The sequence below is a fragment of the Propithecus coquereli genome, unplaced genomic scaffold (assembly GCF_000956105.1).
Source record: "Propithecus coquereli isolate 6110/MARCELLA unplaced genomic scaffold, Pcoq_1.0 Scaffold299, whole genome shotgun sequence".
In the NCBI taxonomy this organism is placed as follows: domain Eukaryota; kingdom Metazoa; phylum Chordata; class Mammalia; order Primates; family Indriidae; genus Propithecus; species Propithecus coquereli.
The window spans coordinates 1347743-1359557 of NW_012148607.1; the positions used below are offsets into that span (position 1 = coordinate 1347743).

The window sequence follows — 11815 nt, forward strand, 5'->3', positions numbered from 1 at the left end:
TTGAGGTTGCTGTGAGCTAGAATGACGCCACGGCACTCTAGCCCAGGCAAAAGAGCAAGACCCTGCCTCAAAAAAATAAATAAATAAAATAAAGATAAAGTCCTTATCATTAAGACATATGTACTTGCTAGGTGATGGGTAAATGGGGGTTGATTATTATTCCATCTGTTCTCATATGTGCTTGAAATTTTCAGATTAAAAAAAATTCCGAATTTTAAAAAAAGACAGGAAGCAGTTCCCAAAATTTTATTAAGATGGAATCACTGCTAATTACATAGAAGCTACTTGCCTAAGCCAAAATCCATGAGGTTCATATGAACTTTTACACAAATTAAAAACAAATGGCATATTCAAAACCATAAGGAAGTATCCTGATGCCCAGGTGATGAAGGCTGAGGTGAATGAGTCTGCACATTCATTTCAAGCTGTTGAAGAGTTTGTGGGCCACCTAGGTGGGGAAAAGAAAAGGATATCATCAACTGGCAGCTTTAATTTCATAGCTTACAAGGTCCTTCATGACCTGAAACAGTACTGCCTCTTTTCTCACCACTCCTCACACACCCACACCACACTTGAGCCCTAGTGAACTCTCTTCTATCTGGAACTCAACTTTTGTTCATCTTTATTCTTCCTTTAGATCTTAAGTTTACATGTCATTTCCTCCAAGCCTCCTATAAACAAGCCACTACTCCTACACAAATCTGTCTCTCCTCTGTCTTCTGCAGAAATGTATACCTCCCATCACAGTGACGTTAATATTACATATTAATTCAACAGGTACTTATAGAACACCTACTATATGCCAGCTACTGTTGTAAGTGCTGAGTGAGTTATAGCTGTAAACAATATCTCTGTCACTTATAGAACTTACAGAGTAATAAGGGAAATATAAACAAATAAGGTAACTTCTGATAGTGGTAAATGCTATGAGGAAAATAAAATAGGGGGAGGGTAAACCTTAGTGGCTTTAAATAGGGAAGTTCAGTGAATGCCACCTTGATGAGGTTACACCTGAGGGTCTTACCACAGTTTAGTAATTGTTCTGCTTCTGTCTCTTATGCTGGCTCATAAATTCAGTGAAGGAAGGGACCATGTCTGTGCCACTCCCAGATTCTAACCCAGTGTTTGGTTTATAAATATATTTAAATATTTGTTGAATGACTGCAAAGTGGGAGGAGAAAAATCGCCAAGAGGGCATGTAATAAAGGAACAGATCATGTGCCTATTTTAGGTATTTTGTATAAATGGTATCATATGATATGTGTGACTTTGTGACTAGCTTCTTTCCCTTAGCATGTAGCATAATGTTTGCAAGGTTTATGCATGTTATGGCAAGTTTAGCACTTCATTTTTTAAAAAATTGTGGTAAAATACACATAACTTAATCATTTTTAGCTGTACATTTCTCTGGCATTAAGTATATTCACATTGTTCTAAAACCATCAATCTTAGGAACTTTTTCATGTTCCTAAACTGAAACTCTGTACCCACTAAACAATAATTCTCCATTTCCCCTCTCCAAATCTGGCTACCACCATTCTACTGTCTCTATGAATGTGACTACTCTAGGTACCCCATATGGGTAGAATGATATATTTGTCCTTTGTGACTGGATTATTTCACTTAGCATAATGTCCAAAAGGTTCACCAGTGTTGCAGCATGTGTCAGTTTCCTTTACTTTTAAGGTCGAATAATACCCGATTGCATGTATATAGCACATTTTATTTATCCATTCATCCACCAATGGATACTTGGGTTGTTTCTACCTTTTGGATATTGTAAATAATGCTACTATTAACATAGATGTACAAATATCTGTTTGAGTCTCTACCCTCAATTCTTTTGGGCATATACCCAGAAGTGGAATTGTTAGATCACATGGTAATTCTATGTTTAATTTTTTTGGGGGGGGGTCCTCACTCTGTTACCCAGGCTAGAGTGCAGTGGCATCATCATAGCTCACTGCAACCTCAAACTCCTGAGTTTAAGCAATCCTCCTGCCTCAGCCTCCCAAGTAACTGGGACCATGCCTAGCTAATTTTTTAATTTTTTGTAGAGATGGGGTCTTGCATTCCTGGGCTTAAGTGATTTTCCCACCTCAGCCTCTCAAAGTGCTAGGATTATAGGCATGAGTCCTCTATGTTTACTTTGTTTGAGAAAAGTACTTGATTTTTGGCCAGGCTCATACCTGGAATCCCAGCACTTTGGGAGGCCAAGGTGGGAGGATCGCTTGAGCCCAGGAGTTTGAGAGCAGCCTCCACAACATACCAAGACCCCATTTCCACAAAAAATAAAAAAGTTAGCCAACATGCACCTGTAGTCCCAGCTACCCAGGACACTGAGGCAGGAGCCCAGGAATTGGAGGTTGCAATGAGCTATGATGACACCACTGTTGTCTAGCCCAGACAACAGAGGAAAACCCTGTCTCAAAAACAAATAAAACAAACAAAAAAGTACTTAATTTTTCTTTATTGCTAATATACCATTTTATGGATATACTGCATTTTATTTATCCATTTATCAACTGATAGACATCTGGGTTTCCACTTTTTGGATATTATGAATAATGCTTCTATGAACATTTGTGTACAAGTTTTTGTACGGACATGTTTTCATTTCTCTTGGGTGAACACCTAGGAGTGGAACTGCTGGGTCATATGTTAACTCTGTGTTTAATCCTCTGAAGAATTGTCAGGCTGTTCTCCACAGTGGCCATACCAACTTACATTCCCACCAGCAGTGTATGAGATTTCCAATTTTTCCATATCCCATCCAAGATTTGTTATCTGTTTTATTGATTATCACCATCCTAGTGGGTATAAAGTGTAATCTCATGGTACATTTGATTTGTATTTCCCTAATGGCTATATTTTTATTGGCCACCCAGTCTGTTTTAACAGAAGCAACCATATCAAATTCTGCCTACATGTAATTTATATAATACCTCTCTGTATTATATGAGTCAAGCACAAGTATACTTTAAAAAAAAAAGAAACAACTTTCTGTACCAACTACTATGTATAAGACACATTAGAGGATATAAATTATTTTAAAGAAAAGTCTGTTACTTAAGAGTACAAAATCCAGCTTCCCCGCTGTTTAGCAATGTAAGTTGGGACGTTTGTTCATTTTTCTTCTATGAGCCTTAGTTTCTATCTGTAAAATGGGGATAATGATACCTATCTCCAGTGGAAGTCATAAGGATTAGGTAAGATTATTTATGTAAAATGCTCGGCACTATACCTGACATATGTTGAGTCCACAGTAAATACTCATTGATGGGCCTGCCCCTAGCATGAAAAGGTTGTCAGCACCATGTCTTCCCTGGCCACCGTAAGCTTTCCCCTTCCTGACTTCAGACTGACTTACGCAGTGGTCCCTTGCATGCAAGAAGTCAAAGAGCTCCTCTGTGCAATCCTCTTCTGTATGTGATCGGGAGGAGACACGCTCATCACAGAGCTCTAGCCGCTCCCGGGCCTTTACACATTTCTCCAGCTGCTCGCATTGTTCTCTCACTGTTGTCAGGGGATCCTGATGGAGAAACAGAACAAAATGGTTATTTTAGGGGAGACCCACCAAATACATATGCTTTGATTAATACAACCACCAAACCAAGGTGCTGCCTCTGAATTACCGTGCAGAAGGCCAGCTGGCAGAGCCACACTGCCGCCAGACATGGCAGAATGGGGTCTCCCATTCAATTCTGATGCTAAGTAGTAGGGAAAAGTTTCACATTCCTGCCTTCCAAGGTTGCCAGTATGCACTGAAAGCCTCAGTCCTATCTGAAAAACAAGGTGGTAAAGGAAACCTGGCCAAACAAAGTAGACCTATAGGAGGCCTTACTTGTTAACACAGCATTTTGGGATATGGCATGTCTAAAATTTCAATTCTCCTTGTCTGAGAACCAGGCCTATGCACCCCAGCTGCCCAGCTAGAAAGGCAGTGCTAACACAGAGAAGGACCATCTAAGAAAGGTTCCTTCTTTATCAAACCATAAATAGCAGATGACTGAGTGCCAGGCCCTCAAGATGCTGTCTGCTCCCTCACATCACAACTGAAGAAGCCCCAAACAAAGAACAGACACAGATTCCCAGACCATACCCCCAAATACTCCATCACATGGAACGTATTAAAGCTTATTCCACCCCCATTCTCTCCAAGGTGTCCTTCAAATGCCTTCAGTTTCATGATGCTCAAACTTCCTGCTTTTACTGAGATAGTTCCAAACCTGAGACAGCTCTTACCACTAATTCCTCCTCTTCCTCTTCCTCCTACAAAAGGAAAACAAAATTAATGTCAGCAGCAATTTTATGGCATGGTTATTCCCAATAATATTGACGATGTAATTATTGATGATAAACATTGTATTGATCATGTTATTTTCTGTGTTTTAGGACATTTTGACATCTTAGGGGCCTTGTTAATCCTGCCCTCCCAGCTAAGTTTTAGATAGCAAACAACTTGCCTGGTAGCACACCTCTCATATGCAACCCAATCAATCCAAAACCCTTGTAGCCAACCACCTCTTTTATCTGAGTCTTATACACCAAGCTCATATTTCCCTTTGTCTAAATCACCACCAGGTCAAATACAGGACAACTAGGGACCAGCCCTAGAGCCTAGAGCCCAATGAAATGATTCAAACTATCCAATCCTAAATTTAATTAAGCTTGCCTACCCTGCCTCATCCATTTCTTCCCACAGAAACCAAGGCTCTGTGCCATGCTTTCTACCCCACTCACTTCTTCTGCCTCCTGACCACCTCTGACACTTCCCTGTGTAGCCCTGCATTGTGTGGTATGCCCCCTTCTCTTGGGAACTATAAGTAATAAACTCTTTTTTCAAAAGCAGTTGTCTTCATGTCTGTCACATTACCGTACCTGACTAAAACAAATCCGAGGTACATTTGAATTCAAGACAGAGACACCGTATTACTTTCATTAGCAGGAACCTAAGTATGCTTAACACTCTACAGTTTATAAAGCACCTTCTTATGTGTTATGATTTCATCACATTAGTTTCTTAAAGAAGTAATCCCAGTTTAGAGATAAGAAACAGTAATTAGACATTTTCTGATATAGATTCAAGTTGTTAGATGTTCATATGGGACCTACATAACTTAAAGTATTTTGTTCTCTATTCTGGTAAGTTCTAGTAGTGCTAGAAATATTAATAACTAAGTTTAGTTCTTACATCTCAAATCAAGTAAGGAGGAAAGCCATTTTTTTTCTAGACTCTGAACTTGAATTTGGAATATGAAAATGGACAAACCTAAACTCTTCTCTAGCCAGAGCTTGACTGAAGATGGTATCGTCACTGTTTTTTGGCTTGCTGAACTCTCAGAACCCTAAAACTAACCATTAATATAAGCACACCAAAGGTCTACACAACTCCACCCACGAGCTTGGAAACACAGGACCTACCTATTTACTTCTGATTCAAGTGCATAATCTCAAACTTAGTTTCCTTTCTTCCAATGCGAGCACTGTAAAAAATTCCCCATGCATCAGCATAGGCCTAAATCCTGGGCATAGCAGAGTCTGATCAGTGTCTCAATGCCTGTCAGAAATAAGGTGTTTGTCTGCCTGTGCATGCAAGTGTCCACTTTGGGGGAAAGGAAAGAAAAGGTAGATACATAAATAAAAGAAGGAGTTCAAAATCCCAATACAATCTGTTTCATTCTCTACCATGCCATTCAGGGAAGAGACCAAAGCTCACATAGGCTGGGGATGAGGAGTAGGGCAGGTTCAACTGTAACCCAGGCTATTTATTCTCACAATTGGCAAAGGTTTCTCCTAAACATTAAGATTCTATTTAGGATGTAAATTCTAGTTTTTCATTAAATAAGGTTTCTTTTTTTTTTGAGACAGAGTCTCACTCTGTTGCCCGGGCTAGAGTGCTGTGGCGTCAGCCTAGCTCACAGCCACCTCACACTCCTGGGCTCAAGCGATCCTCCTGCCTCAGCCTCCTGAGTAGCTGGGACTACAGGCACGTGCCACCGTGCCAGGCTAATTTTTTCTATTTTTAGGGCTAATTTCTTTCTATTTATAGTAGAGATGGGGTCTTGCACTCCTGAGCTCAAGCAATCCTCCCGCCTCGGCCTCCCAAGAGTGCTGGGATTACAGGCGTGAGCCACCGCGCCTGGCCTAAACAAGGTTTCTTAATCTTGCTCTTTTTAAAAAAATTATACTGAATAAGTTTTCCCAAAAAACTAAAATTACATTCTGCCCGAGTCAGAAACCAGAAATTAGTATACTAGAAGCAAGATCTTTATATCATTTCCCTTTTAGCAATGCTACAACACTGATAATTTTGTGTCAAAAATATGGCACGTTTTAGGCCGGGCGCGGTGGCTCACGCCTGTAATCCTAGCTCTCTGGGAGGCCCAGGCGGGTGGATTGTTTGAGCTCAGGAGTTCGAAACCAGCCTGAGCAAGAGCGAGACCCCGTCTCTACTAAAAATAGAAAGAAATTAATTGGACAACTAAAAATACATAGAAAAAAATTAGCCGGGCATGGTGGCGCATGTCTGCAGTCCCAGCTACTCGGGAGGCTGAGGCAGGAGGATCGCTTGAGCCCAGGAGTTTGAGGTTGCTGTGAGCTAGGCTGACGCCACGGCACTCTAGCCCCGGCAACAGAGTGAGACTCTGTCTCAAAAAAAAAAAAAAAAAATATGGCACGTTTTAGAAAAACAAATCCAAATATAAGTCTGAATATGGACTGCTGCATGTAAAAATTCTAGTCAATGAGAAAAACCAAGGTCATACTAAATAAAAATATTTAATCCTCTAGAATTATGGGTTCTTCATAAAAGACCCCCATTTTCTTAATTTTAAAATTGACTGCTTATTTACTTTCTTTTTCTCATCTACTGCTGTGGTGGGCCTGCCTGAATTTTATGAGGCTGGCTCCGCTTCCTTCTGAAATAAGACTAGGAAAAATTAAGGGATAAGTGAGTTAACAACTATTCTGAATCCATAAGCCCAGAATGGTTACCTTGAAGTGACCAGAGAACAAATGAACAGACAGGAAATGAAACTGGAAACAAAAAGCTAGTAGCTTTTGTAAAGCACTGTGGGTAAAGAGTCCTGGCTCTAGAACCAGGCTGCTTGGATTCAACCCAAGCGCCAATTTCTTAGCTATGTCCTTAAGACGAGATATTTAACATCCATGTTTGTTTGCTCATCTATTAAAAATGCAATAATAATAGTACCTAATACCTCATAGAAATATTATGTACATTAAATGAATTAGTACATAGAAAGCACTTGGAATAGCAAGTAGTCAACAAATGCTTATTATACAGGCACTCTTATTCTGGGAAAGCGCTCCTTCTTTCATCACAGAATTGTAGTACACATTCCTACATTGTCCCCAATAAACCTCTCTCCGCCCTCAAAAGAAACCACTTTTTCACAGAACTCTAGTAAGGCCAGATCTCCTGACCCTCCAAAGATGTGGTAGGGATTTCTGATCTGAGCTAGGGTAAAGTTGGTCTATTTGCTCCCCAAGCCTGTCAAACCAGGGCCTCAGAACACCTGAATGACTGAAAATAATTTTACAAGAGTTTAGTCGATACGGAATTTTTGCTCTCGTTAAACCTTCACCACATTTACAGAATGGGGAAGCCAAAGCCCAGAGAAAGACAACTTGCCCAAAGTCACTCGACGAATTCTGGGGAAGGGTCGAGGGAACCAGCTCTCCTGACCCTCCAAATCCAAGAGGGGAAACCAGGGCTAGGAGGGCTCCAGGCACGTTGGGCGGGCTGGGTGCTGAGCCTTAGGAAAGAGGGTCGAGTCGATCACCTTGCCTTACCTCCTTGGGATCTCCGGATCCGGTCAGCATCTTTTGTTCGTCCTCCAGACCCATGTCCAGCTACGGTTCTGGATTCAACACGAGCAACAACAGCGGCACCTAATTCACTTCAGGATCAAGAAGGACTCGTAAGGGTCACTCAGCGGATATCCGGCGACCTGGCCGGAAGTGCGGCATACTCAATCGTAGTCGCGAACACACGCTCAGATTGGCATATACTACTAGCCTCGGGCAGGGGTTAGGGGTAGCTGGTATTTGCACCTGAGGAGGCTTTGCTAAGAAACATCCTCTTAGTCACACCAGACCCAAATATATCGATCTAAGAGTATAGTTAAAACAGTATCTCCTGAGAGACTTGGGAAATGTACTAATTTATTTGACATTTCTTTAGAGTAGTTCACATTCTTACCCATATCGCTTATGGAGCCGTCCTAACTGCTGACCTTTTCAAGATGGCGGTCCGAGGACGCCACTTTCAGGCTCGCGCACCTCCCCAAGATGGCGGCGCCCGAGGCCTGGCGCGCCCGGAGTTGCTGGTTCTGTGAGGTAGCGGCGGCAACGACCATGGAGGCCACGTCCCGGGAGGCGGCGCCAGCGAAGAGCTCGGCCTCGGGCCCCAACGCTCCCCCCGCCCTGTTCGAGCTGTGCGGGCGGGCGGTGAGCGCCCATATGGGGGTTCTGGAGAGCGGGGTGTGGGGTAAGTCGCGGGGTGAGGGGCTACCTCTGGCAACGAGCGGCGGCGGCCCGGCGGCCGGGGGGCGCGGGGGGCGAGGCCGAGAGGCCCGGGGCAAGGCCCTGCCTGGGGCACTGGAAGCCAGATCGTTAGGTCAGAGCATGAATTCCGTGACTGACAGGGCTGGGCAGTAAAGACGGAGACCAAATGGGCAGGTGGACCCGCACCGCGGCCTGGCTGAGGGGCGCGGGGGGCGAGGCCAGGAGGCCGGGTCTGAGGCAAAGCAGACAGGGCTCGGGCGGCAGAAGCTGGACTGGCGTGCTGGAGCTGTGGGCTCCGAACTGACACTCGGCTGGGCCGGGCTGAGGAGTCTCGGATGCCGAACCGGTGGGCAGGGATGGCCCACCTGCCCGGGGGCAGGGGCCGAGGTTGGGAGGCCCGGCCTAAGGCAAGGAGGCCAGGCCCGGGGCCACCTAACCTGACCGACGGCCGGGGGCCTTGGGTATCTGTCCTGACACACCAGAGGTACCGAGACTCGGGAGGCCAAGCCGATGGGCGGGGGCAGGACAGCGGATTGGAGTGCAAGGGAATGGGGCTGGGGGAGAGGCCGAAAGGCTCGGGGCACCGCGGCCTTTCAGACGGCCCAGGGCTGACGGGAGCGAACTGACGACCGAGGCCTCGGGTGCCAAACTGATTGAGCGACTGACCGACCGGCAGGGCAGGGAGCGCCGGAGGCCACTCGGATGGGCTCAAGCGGCGAGAAGGGCCTGAGAGCAAGTAGATGAGGACCCGGAGCGCCTTAGCAAACGAGGGAGGGCTCGAATGACGGATAGGCGGGAAGGGCCAAGGAGGCCCCAGGCGGGGCGACGGCCCGGGGATCCCGGACCGACTGGCTGGAATGGGAGGGGGGCGCGTCGCTGCCAAGAGGCCTTAGTCGGAATGGGAGTGAACGGAGGCCCCAGGCCTGAGGGCGGCCGGGACCGAAGTGTCGGGCCCTCGGTGGAGAGTGTCCAGGCTGAACAGCGAAGGTGGGCGGCCGGGGGCACAGGGACGAGCCGCCGGGAAGGGCGAACTGACCAGTTGGGCTGGCGGGCCCGGGAGTCCGGGCCGGTAACGGAGGAGAGGAGGCCTGCTGCCACGGGGAGGCCAGGCTGTGGGGTGGGCACCACTGGCCACGGCCTGGCAGCCGATGAGGGAAACTTGGGCCCGCGACCTGAGGAGAATAAAAGAGGGGAAGAGGAGGATAAAAGGGAAAGAGAAGGCTCTGCGAAGCAGGCTTGGCTGCCCAGGGGACTAGGGAGGCCTTGGGCCGACAGGCTGGCGGTGTGAGGGGGGTGGGGTCCAGAGGCCCGGGCCGAAGCAGGGTAAGGCAGGGTAAGGCCATCGCAGGCCGGCCGGAGGGCCTGGGGGTGGGGGTGGCAGGAGAGGAGGCCCTGGGCCTTGCGGGAGGGGGGCGTTCCATGAGGAGGCCTCAGCGGTGGTGGCAGTAGTGTCCTTGCCAGGAGGAGGGCCCCGGTCAGGTCAGGGGTAAGGGCTTGAGGCCTAGGAGGGGATGGGGGGGTTACACTCTGAGAGGGTGGGTATAGTGAAAAGGCCTTGGAGTTTGGGGAGTTGGGCCTCCAGAATAAGCCCTAAAGCTGTGGAGGCCCTTGGTGGTCGGAACGGGGCACCAATACTGAGGAGGCCCAAGTGCCTTCCTGTAGTAGGGGGTGGGGAGAGACTGCTGGAAGGCCTCAGGCCCTGTGGGTGGGGATTGTGGAGGCCCTGTGCCAGCCAGGAAAGAAGGGTCAGGCCGGACCCCTGGGGAATGGGAGAAAAGTTTCAGTGGAACTGAGCAGGGGGCTCAGAGAAATCCCAGGGAATGTGGAAGAAGGCAGAGAGGGTTTGGCTGTGTCAGCCTGGATCTTCTGGGATGCTAAACCTGGCTAGAAGGGGAGACGACCGGGTGTAGAGGCCACAAGTTGGGAAGAGGAGGCATTAAAGGTATAGGCTAGAAGGAAGCAAGGAGGAGCCTGGCTTAAAAAGACTGGAGAAAGGAAGAGAGGAGTTTGTGGGTAATAGGAGATGAGAATTCCTGTGGCTGTGAGAGGGGATGGCTAAATAGAGGGGAGCAGATTGGAGGGAAAGGGGGTAAGGCTCTGGAGGAACTTCTTTCTTTATTGCGTCTTCCCCCCAAAACAAACAAGCGACAGTTTACTGAATCTCCTTTTCCTCCTCCCTTCCCCCATCACTGCTGTACGTACTACCACCATTATTACTGGTTGAGCCCCAAGCCAGGTTGAGAGGAGACAGGGGAGAAAGAGCTCCTGTGGGCCTAGACCAGGTAAACAGTCACACAGAAAAAGTGAATCAAGTAAGGCCTTTTAGAAGAAGGGCCAAGTAAGAGGCCCACTAAGCACTGCTGTTTTGGAGGAAGGTCTCAGTGTGGGCTAACAGCCACGAAAAGCTTCCCGGAGGTTGTGGACTAGCATTGCTTTGTGTAACGAGTAGGGGTAGGTGAGTGAATACAGGCAGCAGGAATGGGTACAATGAGGAAACTTAAGTAGAATAAGGTATATTATACCTTTCGTGCCAGAATATGGAGTTTGGACTTTATTTGTTTATTTATTTATTTTTTTATAGAGATGGGGTCTTGCTCTTGCTCAGGCTGGTCTCAAACTCCTGACCTCAAGCCATCCTCCTGCCTCAGCCTCCCAGAGTGCTAGGATTACAGGCGTGACCCGCCATGCTTGGCCCTGGACTTTATCTTGAATGCAGTAGAGAGCCTTTGAAGGTTTTGAAGAGGGGAATGTCATCAGCAAGAGCAGGATGAAGACAGACTAGAGAGAAACTGAGGTCAAGGAGAGCAGTTAGGCTGTTGCAGTAGTCCACATGAATAACGATGACACCTACATTAGTGTAATTGCATAGGAAATTAACAGTTTTCATTCAGCAGGTACACTGAGTACCTACTATGTACTAAGAATTATACTAGATGCTTGGATATCAAGATTCACTTAGTCCACAAGTAAAAATAAAAGGAGATCCTGGAATGGAAGTTTTGGTATACTCTGAGATATTAGACTTGTTCTTGATAGGACAGAGATGCTATTGACAGGATAAAAATAATAATAGCCAACAACATTTAGTGAGCTTATTATGGCCAGGCATTGTTTTAAACAGATTACATGCATGATCTCCTTTAATCTTCATGACAATGTGAGGTAGTATTATTATCTCCATTTTAAATTTTTTTTTTTTTTTTTGAGACAGAGTCTCACTCTGCTGCCTGGGCTAGAGTGCCATGGTGTCAGCCTAGCTCACAGCAACCTCAAACTCCTGGGTTCA

General features: G+C 46.3%; 2 protein-coding genes across 3 annotated transcripts in view; one reads left to right on the forward strand and one right to left on the reverse strand.

The window, feature by feature from the left end:
- Positions 1-231: 231 nt before the first annotated feature.
- LOC105814072 (cytochrome b-c1 complex subunit 6, mitochondrial) lies at positions 232-8024 on the reverse strand. Of its 2 annotated transcripts, XM_012648954.1 has the most exons (5): positions 7816-8024; positions 4246-4272; positions 3636-3783; positions 3371-3532; positions 232-448 (listed from the first exon to the last, which is right to left on the reverse strand). In XM_012648954.1, exons 3-5 carry the CDS (start codon positions 3696-3698, stop codon positions 416-418), a joined length of 258 nt encoding a protein of 85 aa, XP_012504408.1. In that variant the 5' UTR covers positions 3699-3783; positions 4246-4272; positions 7816-8024; the 3' UTR covers positions 232-415. The 2 variants fall into 2 exon arrangements, with proteins under 2 accessions (XP_012504408.1, XP_012504407.1); XM_012648953.1 differs by lacking the exon at positions 3636-3783.
- A 289-nt stretch (positions 8025-8313) lies between these two features.
- The window catches only part of LRRC41 (leucine rich repeat containing 41), a 20856-nt gene continuing 17354 nt past the window's right edge, over positions 8314-11815 (forward strand). The window contains exon 1 of the mRNA XM_012648956.1: positions 8314-8512. Within this exon, the coding sequence (XP_012504410.1) occupies positions 8314-8512 (199 nt within the window). The remainder of the gene's footprint in view (positions 8513-11815) is intronic.

What these genes read in the sequence shown, in the direction of transcription:
- LOC105814072 (XM_012648953.1), bottom strand. Translation starts at nt 7,869, where the DNA reads ATGGGTCTGGAGGACGAACAAAAGATGCTGACCGGATCCGGAGATCCC. An exon ending in GATCCGGAGATCCCAAGGAG is followed by an intron (nt 4,273 to 7,815) that starts GTAAGGCAAGGT and finishes TTCCTTTTGTAG; the next exon opens with GAGGAAGAGGAAGAGGAGGA. An exon ending in TGCATGCAAGGGACCACTGC is followed by an intron (nt 449 to 3,370) that starts GTAAGTCAGTCT and finishes TTCCCCACCTAG; the next exon opens with GTGGCCCACAAACTCTTCAA.